Consider the following 23,932-nt stretch of genomic DNA (forward strand, 5'->3'; position numbering starts at 1 on the left):
TAATGAACCTCTCCCTTGAGGAACTTCTTTTAAAACTAATCACTTAAATTCAAGAGGCAATGTACTTATTACCAAGGCCAACTCCAAAAAGGCAGTTGGGAAGGTATGCAGAGGTAGTGAGGATAGACAGGACTTGATGGTGAACAATGGTTAGAATAAAAGTGGTAAGGCAGACCATCAAATGGAAGCGTCCCAGTTGAGGCAACTGGATTTGTAAAAAATATTTGGACAAAACATTGTGAACTGGAGGTTAGATGCTCTCAGTGTATGAAAAATGTCTGGTAGTCGGCTGATAGAACTTAAGGGTAAAAACGTGCTGGAAAAGTTCTAAGACTAATTCCGAGGATTACAAGGCCAGCTGAAATGGACTGGCTTACATTGTCTTACCAAGAAACAGAATAAAATTTAAAAAGTCAATTAAAATGTAAACAACAAAAATCTGTATGAAAGCACGGGACTGCCGTTGTGGACTGGATTTAAAGAGCAAGGTACCAGAGAAAAGACAAGCCCCCTGAGTGGTGCCTGACATTCTATACCTGTTCTCCCCTCAAGGCTTTTGCTGATTCAAAAACTGCACAGGTGGAGAGGATGAGAAACCAAGCAGAAAGCTCTGCTAAGGGACAGAGAAGTAGGGCAGCACCTTCATCAGTCTCTAGGGGACTGGGAGCACAAACAGGAGATCAGAGCTAGCGGGGCAGCCACAGGAGAAAGGAGGTTCAGAGAAGCGAGACTGATAGTCTCCACATAGAATTCCAGGACGGCAGTTATTTAGTTTCATCACTTTAAAAATGTCATCTGGTTAACTTCTACCTTCTATTGTTTCTGTCAATACTAGGCAGGTTGGCAAGATTGTGCAGCAACTAGTATCTGCATGCACTGCTGGTGAGATTATAAGTGGTACCGTCATTTTGCAAACGGTCAGGCAGTATCTAGTAAAGTCAATGCTTACATACCCCATGCCTAGCAATCCCACTTCTGGGAAAGACCCAGCAGAAATGCATATGAACATGTACCGAAAGAGATACAGAAGAATGTTCATAGAAACTGGAAACAATCCAAATGTCCTTCAGTAGGGGAACAGATGAATTTTAGTATATTCATATAATGATCTACTATACATCCCTGAGAAAACATGACTGTGCTGCTCAAAAATCATAGAGGAATTTCACATACATAATGTTTGAAAGCAAGGAGTACATTCTGTACAACTCCACTTACATGATGCTCAGTGATAGTAATCTCAACATTGTTACCTTTGGGGATGGAGTATAATGACTGGGGCACCCCAGCAGCCTCTGGGGGTTCTATTGCTATAGGTGGAAACACGGCATGTTCACTTTGTAAAAATTCACAAATTGTGCACTTACGATCTCTTCACTTTGCAGTATGTATGTTCAACTTTACTTTAAAATTACTTTTAAAAAGGAGGAAGTCTAAGACTTTCACTGAGCAATATGACAATAATATGATAAGAGACATCATCTGAAAACATCTTATTAAAAAGCAGCCAGAAGTGTTGGATAAAATGTAACCAACACTTTTTGTAAAATGTACAAATGAATTCTCCCAAAAGGAAAGTGTCAAGGGCCAACACTGGATAAGGTACTGATTTCTCTCTCCTAGGGAAAGAACAATGTTAAAAGATAAGCCATAATAAATCTCAAGGTGCTGGGTCCCCATGGGATTCAGAGAGAGAACAGAGACTCCTGTATAAATGAAAACAAAATTGGAGGGCTATATTCTAACTGTAAAATTGCCTAAAAGGAAGAAAATTCCACCCTTAGGTTAAGTCAAACACAAAGGTTGTCTATTTCAGGCTGGGCTATGTCTGAAAAAAGTCAACAACAAAGAAGTCGTTACTAAAAATTTGTAACCATGGTCTTGTCCTCAGTTGAGCTGAGGATCATATTTACAATTCTTGCTTGTAGCAAGAACCATCAGGCAACTGATCTGGAAAAAGCTATCAAGGGATATGTCCAGCTTTTTCTTTACTTTTACGGAAAACAGTGAAGAGCATAGAAGCTGGAGCCAAAAAAGTATGTGTCCTCTAACTCAAAAATTTCCTTTTCCTGATTATATATCAGCAATACTTTCAAATGGAGATTTTGCCTTAGAGGGAGGCATCTGTACTCCATAATTAAGAAGGAACATAATGTCTTTGGCTTAGGTATCCTCCACAAAACAGGCCTTTTAAAAAACTGTAATGTCTTTGACTTCACATTTAATTCCACAGACTTTTAATAACCATTTATACAATTCCTCTCTCTAGGACCTTTTCATCTTGCAGCACAGAGAAAAGTCATGGGCAAATGTAGATCCAAGCACATAACACTCTTGTTTTAGATCATCAGTTCCTTCAACTGGCCCCTCACATATGATTTCAAGAGCCTTTTCCATTCTGGCTCACAAAGTCAAGAAAAATTGGGACAGATTTATGAGTAGCTGATGAAATTAAAGTTGTTGCAAAGGAAGTGCTCAGAGACCAAAGATGAAACGGAAGCCAAGCAAGTAAAGCAACCAGAGTCAGTTATGGAGAGCATCTTAAGTTTCCGTTTCTGGGAAGGAAGTATGGTACTGTGAATCTGGAAGCACCAGAGGCACAAATAATGTAATGGAGGAGAATGCACTTATATCACACACCTTCTGAAAAGAAGAGGGACAGGGAACCTGAATTAGCTACAGGTGTGTCCAGCTGATGCCGCCACTGCCAAAAGAGTGATTCCAGTCAGGAGGAAGATTTCCTGACACTTACTTGGCCAAACAATAACTCAAAACAAGTCTGAATCCCTGAATGTCAGTTGCTAAGATACACTATGTCTCTATCCACATGCATGTGACTGAGGTCAGCTTTAGAAAATTCATGACATTCAGTGAATCCCCTAAGCAATTTGGGGTGTGCACTTATTCCGTGTATATAAGATTGAATACTTAGGTGAGATGATTTTTTCACTTTCAACAAATTATTTTCACATCAGGTGATAATTTAAACCTAGTTAACTATGTCACAAAACAAACCAAAAAACTAGGAATGTCTTAGAATTTCCATCTCAGTTGCCCTTCCTAAGCCCATTGGTGGTCCTAGGGCTGCTTCAGACTACTAACAAACAGAAAAATCTAGAGTTAGCGAGTAGTGAAATACATTTTCTATTTTAATTTATTAATAAAATGGCATTATTTCCATTGTTAGAAAAATCTGAAGAAAACCTGGAGGAAAGAGCAGAAGACTCATGGGAAATAGGGCTGGCCTACCAGGAAGCTGAGTGTGGCCTCAACCCTTCTCGGGTTATAGCTTTAAGTTCCCACTCCTTACCTGATGCTCAAGGCCCTACAAAAATCACCTGGCTCCACTATTTTGGGTCCATAATCCTCTCATACAAACTAGTTGCTACTCCCATGTCAGGTCTCTCCCCATCCACTGAGCACACCTGGGGAATCTTGTCTCTACATCTTTGCTCTGAGTGAGCTCCTGGAAGACATGTTCTCTTCAATGCCGGACCTCCAGTTCCAAGTTGTTGAGCTACTGCAATCTTTCCAGCACGTGATGCTTTCGCTGGCCACCTCAGTCCCCAGTAGCTCTTCTTCCTGTAAACTCCCACAGCGCTTAATGCCAGGTTCCACTTGGCACTTACCTTTGTCCTGCTAATTTTGACATCTGATATGTTCAGATCCTATCGACCCAACTAAACTGCCTGATCCCTGAAAGAAGAAACCAGATTCCTATCTCTCAATTTGTAATTCCCCAAGGGGCCTAGCATGGCTGTTTTGTATTTTGAACCTCAGTGCAAGACTTTCTATTTATCCCTTTAAATTGAAGGACAAGAAAAATAGAGGGGAAAAAAGAGAAAAGGATAAATTGTGTAGAGACCACTCTGCAATACCTTTAGGTATCTGGACTTAGAAATGATAGATTATGACCTCAAAAGAAAGCATCAAGATGGAACTTCCTCTTTTCTCTGAGAGGCATTCAAGCAGTGTTTCTGGTCCCTTGTTTTTTCTTTTTGACAGGGATATACTTGTATACCATCAAAAGTGGCCCACAGCCTACACAGAATACCAGTTCACATTCCTTTTTCCTCTGCATTATCTCCACTAAGGTTACCTCAAAGCTCAGTCAGTACCAGAAGAAGCATAGTCACATTTTGCTATGGTCTGAATGTGTCCCCCAAAGTTCATATGCAACTTAATCACCAATATGAGGCTATTAAGAGGCGGGGTGTTTAAGGAGTGATTAAATCATGAGCATGGAGCCCTCACAAATGGGACTGGGGCCCTTATAAAAGGGCTTGAGGGAGTGGGTCTGTTCCCTTCCCCCGCTTTTGTCTTCTGTCATGTGAGGGCACAGTGTTCCTCCCCTCCAGAGGATGCAGCAACAAGGTGTCACCTTGAAAGCAGAGAGACGATGCCCTTCTAGAACCTGCCGGCACCTTGATCTGGGACTTCCCAGCCTCAAGAACTGTGAGAAATAAACTTCTATTGTTTATATATTACCCAGTCTGAGGCATTTTGTGATAGCATCACAAGTGGACTAAAACACACTTCCCACTAAAACACAATAGCTCTAACCAACGGGGTGCCAGCTTCAAAAGCAAGTCAGCTAGCTTTATCGCCACAGGAGCCAGCCCAAAGACGACTACATATACAAAGCAAATCATCTTGGTTTTGCCTAAAGTCACTGTTCATAATGGTTCTCAAATTTAGTTGCATATTAGAACCATCTGGAGGGCTTTTAAAAATCCTTATGCCTACCTGGACCATTTAATATGAATCGCTGAGAATAAATCTAGGTGTTAGAGTTTTCGAAAGTTTACCAGGTAATTTCAATAGACAGCCACGTTTGAGAAGCAGTAGTTTAACCAGATCTATTAGCAATGGTCATTCCACAGTGGGTAATGTTAGAAAATACTGGCCCATTTGGAAATGAATAGTGACTATAGGTGGCAACAAAACTTATTTTTGATTACTTAGATGGCTGGATATCTAGTTTTCAGTTAAGCCAATCTTTAGTGCTTCCATGTTTTTCTCTGTCCTGTAGACCCCATTATCATCTCTACCTAAAAGTAAACAAGAAGAGTCTAGAAATGATAACACTACATTTCTCTTATGTGCAGGAGCTCCCCGTAGTTCTTGACCCTGACTTTTCATTAGAATCAACTGCAATATTTAAAGTACCAATGCAGGGCCCTAATCTCCGAAATGCTGGTTCAATTTGTGTACAGCTGTGATTCTTAACTCATCACCTGATAACCCTTTAGAAATACAAATTCTCGGGCCCTATCTCAGACCTACTGAATCAAAAATGTAGGTGTAGAAGGGTGTGGGAGCAGAAATCTGTGTTTTAATAAGCCCTCTGGACAATGATGATGCTGCTGAAGCTTGAAAACCACGGGTCTAGGCAGGGCAAAGCTTTCAGTGATTTCTTTGAAAAGTTTCACAGGTGTTTCTACTGCACACCCTAGGTGGAGTTTCCGGGGTTAAAGAGTACTAGCTTGGATAGTTGACGTTTCCTTTAATTTTGGTTTCCACGCTCTCCCAATTTCCAATCCTCCATGAGAAGCAGAATACCACTCACTGGGCTGAATATGAGAACTCTTGTATAATTCCCGTGTTATGTTGAAAAATAATGGATTTGGTGGTGTTGTGTCCAAGCCATTTTAACAACTGAATTAGATCAGCAGTGAAACCCATCTAACTACTCATTCAAACATTTGTCAGTAAAATTCCCTGTTCTCATTATCTCTACCCCCACCAAATAAACAGACTTTCCTCCAAAGTAAAATAGCCAGTTAACAGTGACTCTGTAGCCAAATATAACCATCTAATTTTTATAGGATAAAAGAGACATGAATATAATGGGTATTTCTTTATTTTGAAATGGGCCTTTGGGTCAAAATTCCATGCTTCAGTTCAGTGTTCATCTCATCCTTCAAAAAAAAAATTTAATAGTTTAAAAATCTCAAGGGATTTTATTTGTGCAATGATGACATTTAGAATTCTAAATTTTAGAGACTGCGTGAAAGTCTCTGGCAAGATATGTAATCAATGGAATCTTTATATGAACATCAATTCATACATTACATCAAAGAGGTTACTATGCACTGACTAATGCCTCAAAGAGTGGCAGACAGACTGGCTGTTCTCTTGTCCTACATTTCACTGGACCTGGGGGTACAGGGGAAGGTATTACCTCCTGTGGAGTGCCAAAAATACTTCACGAGAAAGGAAACAATCCTATGGCTCAGTTTATGTCTCTGAGAATCTCTGATATGTTACTGGTGTGGTACAAAAGATCTAATAGCCTTAGAAAAGAGGAGCAGCTGAGATTGCAAGCATGCCTCTCTTTATACATGCACCAAAGTCAAAAGGGCTGTTCACTCACAGACAGCCCAGGGGACCCCAATCAGTCTACTGAGAGTTTACCTCGAGGGCAGTAGATGTCTGGAGCCCATCGGTTGCACTCATAATTGTCTGCTGCCTTTTCACAGGTGAAACATTTAAATCCACCAGGATATGGTGTGGCTAAAAAAAAGGATTAAGAGAAAAGATTAATTTTCAGACAAGGCACAGAATCCTGTGAAGTTTGATGTTTTCTTCATTTTAAAAAAGACAACTTAGCAGTTTCTTAAACATTCAACTACCATATGACCCAGCAACTTTACTCTTGGGCATTGATCCCTGAGAAATGAACATTTGTATTCATGCATAAATCTGTACACAAGTGTCAACAGCAACTTTATTTGTCATAGCCCAAAACTGGAAATATCATCGATGTTCTTCAGTGGATGAATGGCTAAACAAACTGTTGGACATCCATACTATGGAACATTAGTCAGCAAGAAAAATGAATGAACTGTTACTACTTTCAACAACTTGGGTGAGTTTCCAGGAAATTATTTGGAGTGAATAAAGCCCATCCCAAAAGGTTATATATTGCATGGTTCCATTTATATGACATTTTTGAAATGATTAGTGGTTGTCAGGGGTTAGGGATGGCAGAGATGGGAGTAGGTATGGACAGGTGGGGAGAGAGGTGGGTTTGAGGCCAGCTGGAGGAACCCTTGTGCTACTGAAAGTCTTCAGTGTGTCGACTGTGGTGGAGGATACACAAACCTACACATGATAAAATTAGGTAGAACTAAATGTACACACACAGAGTAAAATCGGGGAAATCAGAATGACATTGGTAGATTGATTGTATTGATATTAATATATTGGTTGTGATATTATGCTATAGTTTTTTTTTTTTTTTTTTTTTTGGGTTTCACTCTCGTTGCCCAGGCTGGAGTGCAGTGGCATAATCTCAGCTCATGGCAACCTCCATCTCCCGGGTTCAAGCGATTCTCCTGCCTCAGCCTCCCAAGTAGCTGGGATTACAGGCATGTGCCACCATACCCAGCTAATTTTGTATTTTTAGTAGAGATGGAGTTTCACCATGTTGGCCAGGCTGGTCTTGAACTCCTGACTTCAGGTGATCCACCCGCCTTGGCCTCCAAAAGTGCTGGGATTACAGGTATAAATCACCACACCCGGCCTATGCTATAGTTTTTCAAAATGTCACCACTGGGACAAACTGTATAAGGAGTACATGGGATCTCAGTGTATTATTTCTCGAACTCCTGGCCTCAAGGGATTTTCCAGCCTCGGCCTCCCACACTGCTGGTGTTACAGGCATGAACTACCACACTCAGCATCACTGTACTATGTCCTAAAATTGCATATGACTGTAAAATTATGTCAATAAAAATTTTAATTAAAAAGGCATTCTCTGGATTTCTAATACCTTACTCATGTCAACTTATACACAGATGTCAACATGCAAATAAAAATATTGGGTTGAATCATCACGAAATTTCCTGATGTTTGAGCATTTCAATCTATAAGAGTGGCAATTTCTCTGGTACACTGTAAAATTTTTATCTGATCAGACCTGATGTTATGAATCCCTGGAGATGGTGAGCCTTAGCTAAGAGAAGAGTCTTCATTGCTCAAATATATGCTGCCCATGCAGAGGTGACCCTCTTCAGGTGTCTTTTGGACCCATGTCCATAGAAGCCGGATGCTGAGGGGACGTGGGGATGAGGCACCAGAGGCTATCAGCTCCAGCCTGAGGACTAGGCCATTCCAGGAAACCCCACTTAACTCTTCCCACCACTCCCACTGGTGAGTTTCTTCTTCCTGCCTTCAGAAGGAACCATCCTCCAAGTGCTTTCATTCTTTACCTATAAGCTCAGGTGGGGAGGGGTCACACGAGATTCTAGCTCTGGAGATTGTCAGGGGCACCCAGGGCCTTCCCTCCACAAAAAGTTGAGGATCACCGAAGAATGTCAGGCCCAGCTGTTCTTTGTCCTTACCACTGATGTGCATTTAATTGCTTCTTAGCTCTAATCATTTGCTTGCTTCACTACTTAGAGTTTTGCCTTTCATAAACAAAACTTGTGTTGTTTAATTTGTAAAATTACCTGGCCTATTTGAAAGCTGCAAACACTCAAACACTTCATCTGCAGGAGCCAACTGTTCTCCCTCGCAGATGGCTGAGCCTGCATATCCCACTGGTGGAAATAATCATCTCAGGGTAAATTGCTCTGCCCACATGGAACCAATTAGATATGTTATCAAAAATAAATGAAGGAGAAGGCAGCAGCTTAAGGCCAGAACGATGGACCAGATATCACTTTGATTTTCACCTTGCCGAGAATAGCTGCCCATCTATGTACATGCTTGCATTACTTCACAGACCTGACTGTGACAATATCAAATAATGTATCATAATCAAAAGTCATAAGCAGTCTAAAAAAGACGAGTAATCAGAACTTGTTATGGGCCCATTTGCATGTTCTAAGTCTCTCACATAGTAACTCAAATTCATAAACAGAATGACAGAAAAAGTGCATAGATCATTTTACAAAATGATGGAAAGCAGCTTAGACACAGCCATTCAACCACTCCATTTTCATGAGGAAATTTTAATAGGGGAAAATGTCATATAATTGTGATAAAGTATTTTGTAAACTATAAACAAATACTTTTTATATCTTCACATTACCCACCTATAGAAAAATGGGTTACACTTGAATTGAAAGGTTCTATTTAGCTAAGAACAGGTATACCTTGTTGTATCACAATTCATTTTAGCACACTTTGCAAACACTGTATTTTTACAAATTGAAGTTTTGTGGCAACCCACACTAAGCAAGTCTATCGGTGTCATTTTCCAATTGCACGTGCTCACTTCATGTCTGTGTCACATTTCGGGAATGCTTGAAATATGCCAAACTTTTTCATTACTTTTGTATCTGTATGGTGACTTGTGATCAGTAATCTCTGAAATACTATTATAATTGTTTGGGGGCACCACAAACTGCACCCACATAAAATGGTGAACTGAATAAATGTGTATGTTTTGACTGCTCCATCAACCTGCTATTCTTCCATCTCTCTCTCTCTCCCTTTCCCTGCCCCAGACCTCCATATTTTCTGAGATACAACAATACTGAAATTAGGCCAGTTAGTAACCCTACAAATGCCTCTAAGTGTTCAGGTGAAAGGAAGAGTAACACAATTTTCACTTTAAATCAAAACGTAGATATGATTAAGATTGGTGAGGAAGGCATGTTGAAAGCTGAGATAGGCTGAAAGCTAGGCCTCTTGTACCAGTTAGCCAAGTTGTAAATGTAAAGGAAAGGTTCTTGAAGGAAGTTTAAAATGCTACTTTAATGAATACATGAATGTTAAGAATGTAGAACAGCCTTTTTGCTGATACAGAGAAAGTTTGAGTGGTCTGGATAGAAGATCATACCAGCCACAGCACTCCCTTAAACCAAGGCCTAATCCAAGGCAAGGTCGTAACTGTCATTAGTTCTATAAAGGCTCAGAGACATGAAGAAGGTGCAGAAGAAAAGTCTGGAGCTAGCAGAGAATGGTTCATATGGTTTAAGGAAAAAATCCATTTCCATAACATAAAATCATAAGGTAAAATGCAAAGTACTAATGAAGAAGTTGCAGCAAGTTATCCAGAAAATCTAGTTAAGATCACTGAACATGATGGCACTGAAAAGATTTTCAGTGTAGACAAAACAGCCTTATATTGGAAGAAGACACCTAGGACTTTCATAGCTAGAGAGGAAAAGTCAATGCCTGGCTTCAAAGGACAGGCTGATTCTTTTGTTAGATGCTAACACAGCTGGTGACTTTTAAATTGAAGCCAATGCTAATTTATCATTCTTAAAATCCTTGAGACTTTAAGAATTATGTTAAATCTACTCTATCTGTGCACTATAAATGGAACAACAAAGCCTGGATGATAGCACATTTATTTACAGAATGGTCCAATGAATATTGTAAGCCCGCTGTTGAGATCTACTGCTCAGAAAAAAGTATTTCTTTCAAAATACTACTGCTCATTGACAATACACCTGGTCACTCAAGCGCTCTGACGGAGATCTACAAGGAAATTAATGCTGTTTTCATGCCTGTGAACCCAACATCCCTTCTGTACGTGATGAATCAAGAAGTCGTTTTGAGTTTCAAGTTTTATTATTTAAGAAATATATTTGTAAGCCTATAGCTGCCATAGATCATGATTCCGCTGATGAATCTGAGCAAAGTAAATTTAAAAACCTTATAGAAAGGATTAATCATCTAGGTACCATTAAGAACATTTGTGATTCACAGGAGGTCAAAATATCAACATTAACAGCAGTTTGGAAATATGTGATTCCAACCATCACAGATGACTTTGATTTCAGTAGAGAAAGTAACTGCAGATGTGGTGCACGCAGCAAGAGAACTAGAATTAGAAGCGGAGCCTGAAAAAGCGACCAAATTGCTGCAATCTTTTGATAGAAGTTAAATGAATGAGGTGTTGGCTTCTTATGAATGAGCAAAAAAAGCAGTTTCTTGAGATGGAATCTACTCCTGGTGAAGATGCTATGAACATTGTTGAAATGACAAAAAAGGATTTAGAACATCATAGAACTGTTGATAAAGCAGTGGCAGGGTTTTGACAGGATTAATTCCAATTTTGAAAGAAGTTCTGCTGTGAGTAGAATGCTGTCAAACAGCATCACATGCTACGGAGAAATCTTTTGTGAAGGGCAGAATAAGCTGATATGGTAAACTTCGTTGTTGTCTTATTTTTAAAAATTGCCACAGCTACCCCAGCCTTCAGCAACCACCACCCTGATCATTCAACAGCCATCAATATCAAGGCAACACACTCCACCAGCAAAAGGCTCAGATGATCCTTAGCATTTTAACAATAAAGTCTTTTTAAATTAAGATACGTACATTGTTGGCGGAACATGGTGGCCAACAATGCAATCTCAGCACTTTGGCAGACCGAGTCAGGTGGATAGCTTGAGCTCACAAGTTTGAGACCAGTCTGAGCAACACGGAGAAATCCTGTCTCTACTAAAAATACAAAAATTAGCCAGGCGTGGTGGCGAACACCTGTGGTCCCCGCTACACAGGAGGCTGAGGTGGAGGATCGCTGGAGCCCAGGTGGCAGTGGTTGCAGTAAACCGAGACTGCACCACTGCACTCCAACCTGGGCCACAGAACCAAACCCTGCCTCAAAAAAAAAAAAAAAAAAAAAAAAGGAAAAAAGATATGCACGTTGTTTTTTAGACATAATGCTATTCCACACTTAATAGACTATGGTATAATGTAAACGTAACTTTTATATGCACAAGGAGACCAAAAAATTTGCATAACTTGCTTTATTGTGGTTAATTGCTTTGTTGTAGTGGTCTGGAACTGATCCTGCAATAATCTCTAAGGTATTCCTGTACGTGTCTGAAGAATTAAAGTATCAAAAACAAAACAGGTTCTCAAACGCCAAAGCCATGCAATACTCTTGCAGATATTTTAATTAATCATACAAAATATTTTAGGAAATGTCCTGATTGGATACATTAAAAAATAGTTTCCCTATCAGGTTTAAAATGCTCAATACATAACCAACTTTCAAAGATTGGACTTTAAAATAGCTTGTAAAATTTGAAGTTGAATGATCAAAGTAGACATTTTGGAAAAAAAAGATATAAAGCATTTGTCAAAGTACAGCATTTCTCAAAAAAAGGATCATCATATTCACCAAGGTTTATGGCTGCAAGCTACCCGTACCACTTCAGTTTGCATGATTAATTCACTGGGGCATCAAATTTTATCTGTTCTGTCACTGCAGCCAGTAAAATTTTTGGATGGAATATTGAATTAGTTATTCCTGGAAACTTTCCCATCAGAGATAAATTAAGAATTCTCAATGAAGACTGACGATCCAACTACTCCAAGAACAAACTTATTGAGACCCTAACCCTAGTAAGTTGTAGTGCTCCCAAATTTGAATTACTTAATAGACTTTTCAAAATGATCTTTTGTGAGACAAGTGACATACTAAATCAAACACTTATTTCTTACATAAGCAGGCCTGGATTCTGAAATTAACCCAAAGTATACTGAAATTTAAAAAGGAATGGGGACTAAAATACTATGGCAGCAAAATGAAGCTTTGCTTAAATTCATTTATCTCTGAGTTTATCAGCACGTATCACTGACAACCAAATTATCTCATTTTGGGTGAATTTTCTTTTAGAATCTACAGTTCCATTATCTGTGCACAGTCTCAATGGTTAGAGTTTAATATTTGCTTATAGGAACTTTTATTGACATCTTGGCAGGTAATACCAATTAGTGAATAATCACACCCTGATTAATGACAAATCTCTGCAAACATACTGCTTTAAGTGGATAATTAAGGTATAATACCAAGTAAATGGTTAAATTCTTCCCTCTTCAGATATTTTGCCAAAAATGAGGTCTACAGATGAACAACTATCACTATCTCCAGTAACTTGCTAACTGACACTGCATCTGATAAAGAGGTTTTTTTTTTTAAAAAAAAAAAAAAAAGGACGTAAAGAGGTTCCTAAGAGATGTGCTATTTGCTTCTTTGTTACTTCAAAGCATTGCAGAGCAAGCGGAGTTTCAAACTGTTGTGGCCCCAGCTGTGAATGAATCTAATTTGGCTCTTGATCACAGAGTTAATAAGCTCAGTACTCTGTATTTCAGGGCGTAAGTCCTTGGTCCCTTAAGAGAAGGTGATTGTAAAGAAAAAAAGAAACACTAAAGTGCCCAGTTACTTCCTGTAAAATAATCTGTCCATTAACTCTCATGGTCAGCCATAGTTCAACCGACCATAATTCATTTGTACGGTATCAGAAAAGATTTAGTCTTTGTTTCCACCTCTTGGAACTTTTGCCTAGACAAAGGCCTTCAGTTACCAAAACCGTGGTGAGAACAGACTTTTGTTTTGAAAGGTATGCTGATGTGTAACGCATCCAAACATTTTTTGATTCTTACCAAATTAACTTCCATTGTTTATGAAAACTGGATGCAAATATAAAAATTCTAGAAATCTAATAAATGTATCTTTTTTCTCAGTCCACTTGGCAACAAAATATTGTGAGTACAATTTTGATAGGGACATATTTCTAACAGAAATAAATACATTATCTGGTACCTTCCCAGAAAGTCCCCTTATTCTCCAAGATTTACGTAATATAGTCTGAACAAACTTATTTGGCTCTCTACGTGGACACAAACAAGCCCCCACAGGAATACAGCTCTTTGGTGCACATGATTAAGGAAAGATTCAAAACATGCAACCAGAAGAAAATTGGATATTCTTAGGAAAGGTTTCCTTCTATTCTAAGGAAAGAAATGGAGGCCAAGAATAGGTTGCAGCCACTTAGTATATTAAATTCTGCTATCTCTTATGATGTCTGACGACCAAATAAGCAGCTCCATTTCTCTTAATACTAACTCTTGTTTTGAAATTTTTTATTTGATTTGGTATTTTAATCATAGGCTGGGAAGAAATTCATTTTCACATAAAACAAGCAAAGAAAAAAACAACAACAAATGACACAAGGATTATAGAAAAGAACATTATTGAATACAGTGCTTCAGATTTGAAAGCCATGAAGTTTCTTTCTTTTAAATGTTCAGAAACTTCAAAGATTAGGAAACCAGAAAGCAAAAAAGATTAGTCATGGGAGGCTGAATTTTCCCAGCCTGGGTTCCAATCTCTCCCCAGTTATTGTCAGTGATGGCTGTTCTGGGCATTGGAATGAGGAGAAAATAGCTTCTGTTTGTCTGGTACAGAAAATGTGTGTGTGTTCTCATGCCTCCAGCATCACTGTATTCCTCCTTCAGCAGGTTCTGAGCTTCATGTTACATATTGTAACATTAATGAAATGTGGCTCACTCACAAAAGAACCCTGTTTGTGCCTTCATCTACAAAGTGAGGTGACTACATAAATAATTCAAAATCAAACTAATCCCAGACTTCCCTCATATATTTTTTACCGTCTATGTTCAACAGATACCTGCTTATTTGTAGAGACTACATCTTAACATGGTCTATTGCTCAAGGACAGAGAACCATGCCATTTAAAACATCAAAGTGTGAAAACACACACACCACAAACTTCTAAAATAGTTCAAAGAAATTAGAAGTTAATGCTGATTTAAAAGTGGACAGAACAGGCCGGGCGTGATGGCTCACACCTGTAATTCCAGAACTTTGGGAGGTTGAGGTGGAAGGATCACGAGGTCAGGAGATCAAGACCATCCTGGCTAACACAGTGAAACCAGTCTACTAAAACTACAAGAAAAAAAAAAAAAGAATTAGCTGGGTGTGGTTGTGGTTGCCTATAGTCCCAGATACTCGGGAAGCTGAGGCAGGAGAATGGTGTGAACCCAGGAGGCGGAGCTTGCAGTGAGCCAAGATGGCACCACTGTACTCCAATCTGGACGACAGAGAGAGACTGTTTCAAAAAAAAAATAAAAATTAAAAAAAAATTGACAGAATAAACAAAGTTCTGGCCAAGTAGCAGCCATTCATAGTAACTTCACTCTAACAAGAATTTATACAGTATTCCCATCATAAGTTATGGAAGGAGACTCTAAAGAGAACTTGGACCCTGATCTGCTAGTGAATCATCTACTTATAATCTCCCTTAGGAACAACTTCTGTCCTTCTCCATATCTCAAAATCATATCAGAAAACCTCAATTCTTTTTTCTTTTACTTTTATTTGTATTTGTTTTATGCTGCATTTATTCCTATGCCATATGTTTTTGTTTCTTCAGTTTCTTACGGGATATCTTTTTCTTCTCGGCAACCTCCTCTTCTGGTTTAGGAACAATTTGATTCTTTTCAGTAAGGGTCACCTCGATGTGACAGGGGGAGCTCACGTACGGCTCTTTAAGTAAGTTCAGCCATGCATCTTGGATCCCTTGCTCACCTGGATAGGCTCAATGACCAGGGAATCTACATCTAAACCCTTAAGTACAGCATGACTCTCTGTGTTTTTAAGCATGGGCAGCAAAAAATCAGCACTCTTTTCAGGCCACTGATCCTGTGTTCAGCTTCACTGTTTGGCCTGGGCACAGCTACCAACTCCACCATTGTAATGTTAGAATGGTAGACATTAGTTTTGTAAAATGACACCTTTCAGACAACTTAGTGGCTTTTTGTACAGGCATACACTTGATGGCCTGGGCAGTTTCACAGGTGTTCTTAAAATGAACATGAAGATCTGACCCTGATTTGCATAATTTGGTTTTCCAGGTCAAGTTTATAGTGAACCATTTTTACAGATCACCTCAGGCCAGTGAGGGGAAGAGGAAGCCCTACTAATTCTTTACATATGGCGAGTTTCTTCTAATCAGGCCATGGCTTTATTTAATTAACATTGGTCATATGAGCAGAACTTTTCCATCAATTTTTCAAGAGCAGAAGTGATTTCCCACGGCTTGCAAGACTCAGCCTTCAAGACCTCCTTCTGAAATTGACTTTCCAAATAGAGGCCCACCACACAGGGCACTGACCCACCACACTACTGAGGCAGAAGTGGTGTGTGTGTTGTTAAATCCAGTCACCTTAACTCTCCTTCCCACTCTGTGTGTACAATCACAGCCTCCGTGTAGGTCCAGTGTGGACCTTTTCTGCAGCCCAGTTACTACTGAGTCTGTCACTGAAGTTGAGAAAGAATCACACAGAAGTTGAGAACTCTGGCAATCAACCCTAAGAGACAGAAACCTAGGTTTTTGATTCGCCAAGTCTAATAAAGTAGCATGCCTGTTTGCAGAAAACAGCAAAATGCAATCTAGAAAACAGAACAAATATTAAAGCACCTTCTCTTCATGAATATTATTAAAATAAAAAGCCCCACGAAACAAGCAGTCATATAAGTCTTCCATATGATTAACCAGTGGGCACCAGACTATACTGGTAAGAGGGTACGGAGACAATAGAAATCTAAAAAAATTATTTGCTCCCTATTAAAAGTGTATGGGAGTTACATAACACTGGAGCAGTGCATTCTTAGCACCCCCAGTTTACTAAGCCAATGATAATAAAAGCAACAATGTAAACAACCATTTGATTGCTGGTGTGGTCTAGGCCTAGTGTTTTACAGATATTATTTCTGTTCCATAAAATAATGCTACAGAGTATGTACTATACTACTTTATCACTTTAGAAAAGACAAAATTAACACAAAGAATTCTCCTAACATTGACTGAGCATTTCCTATGTCTCACACTCAGTGCTAAGTGCTTCATACACATTTTAAATTTAATCTTTACAATGACAGGGAATTTATTTTAAGTCAAAAGCAGCCAAGCTAGTTGCTGACCCTAGTGGGTGGACTCCAAGCCCCAGGACATTCTGCATACCACCTCTCAGCTAACCCAGAACATGCAGACATTAAATATTCCAACCACGTGGATTGAAGGAGTCCACATGGCTGCCTTCACTTTGTAGACTATGTGATCCTCAAAAGCAAGGACTGTGTTTGATTTGCCTTTATGCTTTCAAGCCTATCACAATCCTTGACACACAGTGGACACTCAAACTATATGTGTTAAGCAGAGCATTTCAAAAGAGTCATGCACCTTGGGGCAAAAGCTGAAGGTCAGAATACACACAATACAACCAGCTCTCACCTCAACAGGAGCAATAGAGAAGACGATTCATACAAACAGACACAATAAATACAAAGATACAGAACGAAAGAGGAAGTCAAACTGCTGTGTTTCCTAAAGTGTGATCCTTAGAATATCTGCAGCAGAAGTACTCGAAGTTCTTGCTGAAAGCAAAAATCCACAGGTACAGCCTGAGATACATGCAAATCAGAAACTCTGGGGCAGGGATCTAGGCATCTATGTTGTTATGCATTCCCTAGATAATTCTTAAATATAGGAAATCAAAAGGAGGGAGAGGGCATTGGAAGTTGTGGGAGGAAATTATGCTGAAACTGAGAATTAGATGCACAGAGAGGAAGACCAGCTATTATCTCACCTATAAAGGACTGATCTTTTACAAACAATCCTCCTTCTGGGATATGGTGGTTCACTTTAATGGCTGACTTAGGACCGGCATGAGTACAAGGGGAAGAGTGTTCAGAATCAGAGTGATTGTGTAGGGAACAGAGAAAACAAGCCCAATAATTTGCCTTAACACCACCAAAAATCTTCTTGTGAAAAGGTGAGGGTAAAGCATAAAACATCTTTTGTAAATTACTGCGCCCCCCTAACTAAATCACCAGAAGTTTTCACTATACTGAAGGATGCCTTCTCCTGGCTGGTTTTGGAACCACTTCTTATTTGAGATAAAGTGATATTTCTGCAGCAAAGAGAACAGTCTTACTTGAAGGGTGGAGGTAGATAATGTCTTTCACTGTGAAATCTCGGGACTGAGCAGCTTTCAGACAATCCGCCAGCAGGCTCAGGAGCAGGAGCCAGGCCAGAGCAGGGCCAGGTTCCATGGCAGACCAAAGCGTCACTCATACAGAGGGCCTGGGAGCGGGCACTCAGGACGACAGCAGAGAACTTGCACCTGAAAAATGAAGAATCATCTCAGTGATCGACTGCAGAAAGCCACAGGAGGCTTGGCTGAGCTCCCATGCTGGTAAGATGAGATGGAGAGGAACAGGGCATAAGGAAGTGGGTAGACATGGAGAGAAACTTTATCAACAGTAATTTTAGAGAACTTAGAACATTCCAGCCCAGATACAGTCTTAATCAGGTTGCTAAGGCTCAATTGGTAGACATATCCTCTTATACCCAGCAGAGACTGTATCAAGGAGACTGAATTTTAACGAAATCCAGCTACTTTTTGCCAGGAGGCCACAGGATGGCTGTCAGAGTACGATAAAGAAGTCAGGAGCAAAAGCTCAGAAGCATTTCCCTGAGAATGGTGCAGGTCAGATAGGGAGTGCAGCCGTACTGGGCCACGGTGTCCATGCAAACCTGTAGAGGGCAGACTTTCAGATTTGGGAAAACAAACAAATACAGGAAAGCTGGTCTCTCCAAAATCAAAAAGTGCCTCCGTGACACAAAATCTCCCTAATGTAACTAATATTTGTTGACCAGGTACTACTGAAGTCCTTTATGTATATCCATTTATTCCCCCAGCAACCCTATGAGGTAGGCACAATTATTAACCCATTTTGGGTAAACTGGGGATCAGCAAATAAGTAGCAGATCTGACTCCAACCCAGGCAATGTGGCTTTGGAGTCTGCATTTTTAAACACTAGGCATTTCTGTATTCTTAAGACTGACTTAAGGTGTATTTTAAAAACTGACTGGATGGGCGCGGTAGCTCACGCCTCTAATCCCAGCACTTTGGGAGGCCGAGGCGGGTGGATCGCCTGAGGTTGGGAGTTCGAGACCAGCCTGGCCAACAAAGTGAAACCCTGTCTCTACGAAAAATACAAAAAATAAGCTGGGTGTGGTAGTGGGCACCTGTAATCCCAGCTACTCGGGAGGGTGAGGCAGGAGAATCGCTTAAACCTGGGAGGCGGAGGTTGCAGTGAGCTGAGTTTGCACTGTTGCACTCCAGCCTGGTCAACAAGAGTGAAACTCCATCTCGGCGGGGGGAAAAAAAACTGGTAAGATCGTGTTGTCGCTATAGCACGAAGTGATTATTATCTACTCTGTCCTTTATTCTGATTGTCCTTTTTTCACTCAAAATTGAGGAAAAGACAAATCTGTAATAAGGCTGAATTGCTCTGCTTACTGGGAATGCAGAGATCTGTCCTAATCTTTATATAGGTGCTATTCTCTTACTATCTTCTTGGTTTCCTATAAAGCTTATTCCTCATGTTCTACTACTTTTCTAAGTACCATTATCTCTATTTCTCTGCCAGGAGTCAAGGTTATTAATTTTATTTTAACCTAGCTGAAAACCAACAATTTTGATATTTTGTTTAATATAAATGTTCAACAAGATTTTTTAAATGCATAACAAAAGAATTCCAAAATTTGTAAAAATACATACGCAAGGAAATATATTATGAAACAGAAACTCAGTAGAAAAAATCAGTATGACCCAATCAGATCTAGAATATACTACAAAGCAAAATTAATCAAAACACAATGATAGAAAGTGTAAAAATGAATTTAGAAAGTAGAACACTCTAAGGAGTCCAGAAATAGACCCAACTGTTTATAGGGTGCAAGCATTGTTCAAAATTACAGAACAGGACACATGTTAATAGTATTATAACTTTCTCAATTTTTTTTTTAAATAGCTGAAACCATAAAATGCATAACATGCTAAATTACTTCCAGATGTGTTGATTATTCTTTTTTAATTGGCAAATTGTTAGAAAACAGAGTAGAGCTCTCTTATCACTTGTAACAGCTTGATAATGCCAACCTTGCTAATTTCACGCTCACTACGCCATCTTCTGTTTATAATTTAGTTCCCCAAGCAAACCTGGCATTCAGGAAGAGAATGGGCCACTCAATCACTTAGTAAGTGTGACTGCCAGGCACTGTGCTGGGCACTTGGTTGAACAATATGATGAAAAAACAAATATCCACCAGTATCTTTTGTTTGCAAGTTAGCAGCCAAGTGACAGAGACAAACATCACTTCATCTTGAAAGAATGCAACAGTGCTTCTTTCCACATCCATCTGGCTTTTCTCTGCCAGCATGGTGAGGTTGGTAAGGCGAGGCTGCACCTCTGGGACAGGTCTGCACAGCACCCCATGGAGACCTGGCAGCACCATGGCCAACACCCCCATCTCCTCCCAATCTGTATGTAGCAGGGCTCAGATTGAGAGTCAGAGATCAAAATGGCATGAACATTATATGTGTAACTATAAACATAAATATGAACAAAAGCACAGACAAAAGACCAGAGAGGAAAATACAAAATTAAGATAGTAAAGACATGGTGTATGAGTTAGCCCAGGCTGCCATGACAAAACACCATAGACTGGGGGGCTTATAAAACAGAGATTTCTCACAGTTCTGGAAGCTAGGAAGTCCAAGATCAAGGTGTCGGCAGGGCTGCTGTCTCCTGAGGCCTCTCTTCTTGGCTTGCTGATGGCTTTGCCCTGTATGCATAGTCCTGGTGTCACTTCCTCTACCCATAAGAACCCAGTCAGACTGGATTATAATCTCAGCTTTATGGCCTCAGTTAGCCTTAATTACCTCCTTAAAGGTTCTGTCTCCAAATACAATCACATTCCAAGGTACCAGGGGTTAGGCTTCAACATATGAATTTTGGGGGCACACATTTCAGCCCATTGCATGCTTTTTGTTGTTGTTGTTGTTTTGTTTTTTAGGTAACATTTCCTCCCACATGACATGTCCCAGTGATGATAATGTTTCATAATTTTAAAAGAGTGTAACTGATCTGACGTGACACAGAGTTCTGTAAACTCCTTCCCAGGTTACAGGACCATGAGCTCCTCACGACAGGAACTTGCCATGATTATCCTTACTTTCCCTGCCTCAGACTCTGGCCATAGAGAGGGCTCCAAGAGCCTCTGTGGAGTGGATGGGAACATTTATGTCAGACTATTCTAATACCTCAGGGGTGGCCTCCTGCCCTCCACTCCTTTTCTTCATCAACTCATCCTTTGTTTTGCCATAAGAGATGAGTGATAAAAGCATCATCACATCAGCTAAAACAAAATCCAGATCCATGCTATAGAAAAGACTTAATTTGAAGCCATGTATACTATATCGTTTATGACCAAAAATATGAGCAAGTGGGAGTGAGAAATGTCTGGAAGGCATCGTTAAAAATTCACAGTATCAAGAATATAAAAAATTATCTTCATAGTAAAGTAAATAGTAAAGCAAACTCATGGCAAAGTTTAAGTGGATGAGGATTAACTATAGCAGAGCTTTCGTTCTGGTTACTTTTTTAGAAAAAAGTAACGACTTATAAAACTATGTGGCATCACTTCAATTTTTAACTTACTCTTCCAGGTAATCTTATGAAGCATTTTCCATTTTTGTTTTGTTGCCTTTAATAGTGTGTTTAAATTGTCAAACATGCTTCCCCCCTCCCTCCACCATACCACTTACTTATCATCTAATTGGTTTGCAAATATCTATGTGCAGAACTAAGAGTGATCATGGTACCTCCATGGTGCTTAACATAGATGAGGGGCTGATGGGTGCAGCAAACCACCGTGGCACATGTATACCTACGTAACAAACCTACACGTTCTGCCCATGTATCCCAGAACTTAAAGTATGATAATAATATAACAAGAAATGGTGGGCGATGTCTTTACAATATATCATGCTTCAACACCCTTTCTGATAAAATTATACACTAATGCTAATGATATATTAAAGGACAATACCAAAAACCCAAGGCTCAGGTCTAAAAGGAGATGGATATTTTTACAGACCAGTCACAGAGTACATACATGGTGTGGGGAAAATGCCATAGGGCTGCAGAGAAACGGACCCAGTAGCAGGGATGTGGCAGCAGAACTTGGCCTCTGTGGAGAATAGTCTTACATGTTTTCATGTGAGTTAGGGAACTAAAACCAGGCTCACAGCATAAAACTAGGGACTGGAGTATAGCACTCCGCTTATAGAAGCTAAAAAACCCAAACGGCCAAAAATCCCAAATGGCTACAATTGCTGCTTGAAGCTGTGACTCATAACAAGCTGGGTGCCTCATGAGAAAACGAAGTTCCTGCTTTGCAGCCAGGAACTAAACCAAGTCCCCCACAGCTTTCCCGACTGTATGGCAATATCTCGACATCAAAAAAAAAATTTGTTTTACTTGTATAAAAGATGCTGATGGAGGTCAGGAGCGCATTGCCTTGTATCGCCTTCCAAGGCCACGTCCTGTGTGTGCACAGGATGGTGGATCAACGTGGATGAAATTAAAGCAACTACTTCATTCTTTACAAGAGATCCACCTCTACTCATCATAGGAAAGAGCAAGCTGAATTCTTTAGGCCTGATTGGTTTAGCACAAGTTTTCAAATTTGGGGGATTCAAATAATTTTTTAACATTGAATTTCATGTGTTTAATTCTGAATTTACAAATTCTTAAAGTAGTTGAATTCTAATTCTCCCAATACCTTTTACTTGTAAAATCATTTCTTCTTTGGAAAAAAAAAAAGAGTATGTCTTTTCTAGGTTTATGTATAATTAGAAAAAGGACTGAAAGGATAGACACCAAAATAATGTAGGATTTAGGGAGTATTTTAATATTCACTTACATGTTCAAAACATCTTAATGAGCAGGTATTATTTCATAGAGAAAAAACTTTTAATAACATTTTCAAAGAATGAGTTTGACAGACTTTTTATGCACAAGTCAGATTTTCACCTAAAACCAATGAACATAACCTCAAAATAGTCACATGTCTTCTAAAATAATAGATTCAATATGAAACAGAATGTTCTCTCTTCTCTTACCATGCCCTTCCCTGGTGTCCTAACACTATTTGGAAGATGCAAGCCTAAGACAATGAGGCAAAGTGGGAAAAGAGAGATGGAAATGAATCTAGAAAACAGGAGGCAATGTGCTTGTAGGGTACTATGCTGCTCACCACCTCAAATCATGTCACAACAGTAGAAGAGGAAGGCCTGCATCTTTGTGTAGCCCGTGGAAGGAGAAAGGGAGAAGTCATCTGCCTGGTTCCTTCCTGCTTCATCCAGTTCCACTGATCAAGCTTCACTCCACAAGGAACTCCCTCCCTCCCCTACACTTCAGCAGCCAGAATGGAGGGCCATAGCCCAGTGTGGATGGACCTCTGATCAGGAAACAGAAAGCAAGCACCTGGCACGGAAATCTGAGGTTTCTTTTATTGTACGAACATAAGATGTTTATCCATTATCAGATGATATACACTGGGTGATTTTCACTTTTTGGCTATTGTGAATACTGCTGCTGTTAACATTCACATACGTGTTTGTGTGTGGACATATGCATTCTGTTTTTCTTGGGTATATATGCAGGAGTGGAACTGCTGGGTCTTGTGGTCTTATGTTTTACTTTCAGAGGAACTGCCAATTTTCCACTGAAGCTGCACCATTTTATATTCTCATCAGCAATGTATGTGTTCCAATTTCTCCACATTCTCACTGACACTTTTCTTTCTTTTTTAAAAAAATTATAGCCATCCTAGTTGCTGTGAAGTCTATCTCACACTGGTTTTGACCTGTATTTTCCAAGCAACCAGTGATGCTGAACATCTTTTCATGTGCTTATTGGCCATTTGTATATCTTCTCTGGAGTGACGTCTATTCAAATCCTTTGACCAATATTTTGCCCGAATATTGTCTAATTATTTTTGAGTTGTAAGAGTTCTATATTCTGGATTCTAGATCCTTTTCAGATAAATGACTTGCAAATATCTGCTTCCATTCTGTGTTGTCTTTTACTTTCTTGATGGAGTCCTTTGATCTATAAAAGTTTTTAATTTTGATAGAGCCCACACATTATTTTTTATAAACATAGATTTTGTTCCCTTATGAAAGTCACGACCAACACAGGACTAAAAAAATGCATACAATGCACAGTAAAAGAACTTGTCTACTTTATAGTAGACAAGACTGTATTTTCCACCTCTCTTTTCCATGAGAAAAACAGGA

General features: G+C 39.6%; 1 protein-coding gene across 5 annotated transcripts in view; it reads right to left on the reverse strand.

The window, feature by feature from the left end:
• Positions 1–23,932, reverse strand: part of LYPD6 (LY6/PLAUR domain containing 6) — a 184,236-nt gene that overhangs the window by 16,980 nt on the left and 143,324 nt on the right. For all 5 annotated transcript variants that reach the window (XM_017879089.1, XM_017879091.1, XM_017879090.1 and 2 more), the window contains 2 exons: positions 17,713–17,901; positions 6,418–6,516 (listed from right to left, as the gene is read on the reverse strand). In XM_017879089.1, the coding sequence (XP_017734578.1) occupies positions 6,418–6,516; positions 17,713–17,830 (217 nt within the window). In that variant the 5' untranslated portion in view covers positions 17,831–17,901. The remainder of the gene's footprint in view (positions 1–6,417; positions 6,517–17,712; positions 17,902–23,932) is intronic.

Source organism: Rhinopithecus bieti, unplaced genomic scaffold, assembly GCF_001698545.2.
Source record: "Rhinopithecus bieti isolate Rb0 unplaced genomic scaffold, ASM169854v2 scaffold_11587, whole genome shotgun sequence".
Lineage (NCBI taxonomy): Eukaryota > Metazoa > Chordata > Mammalia > Primates > Cercopithecidae > Rhinopithecus > Rhinopithecus bieti.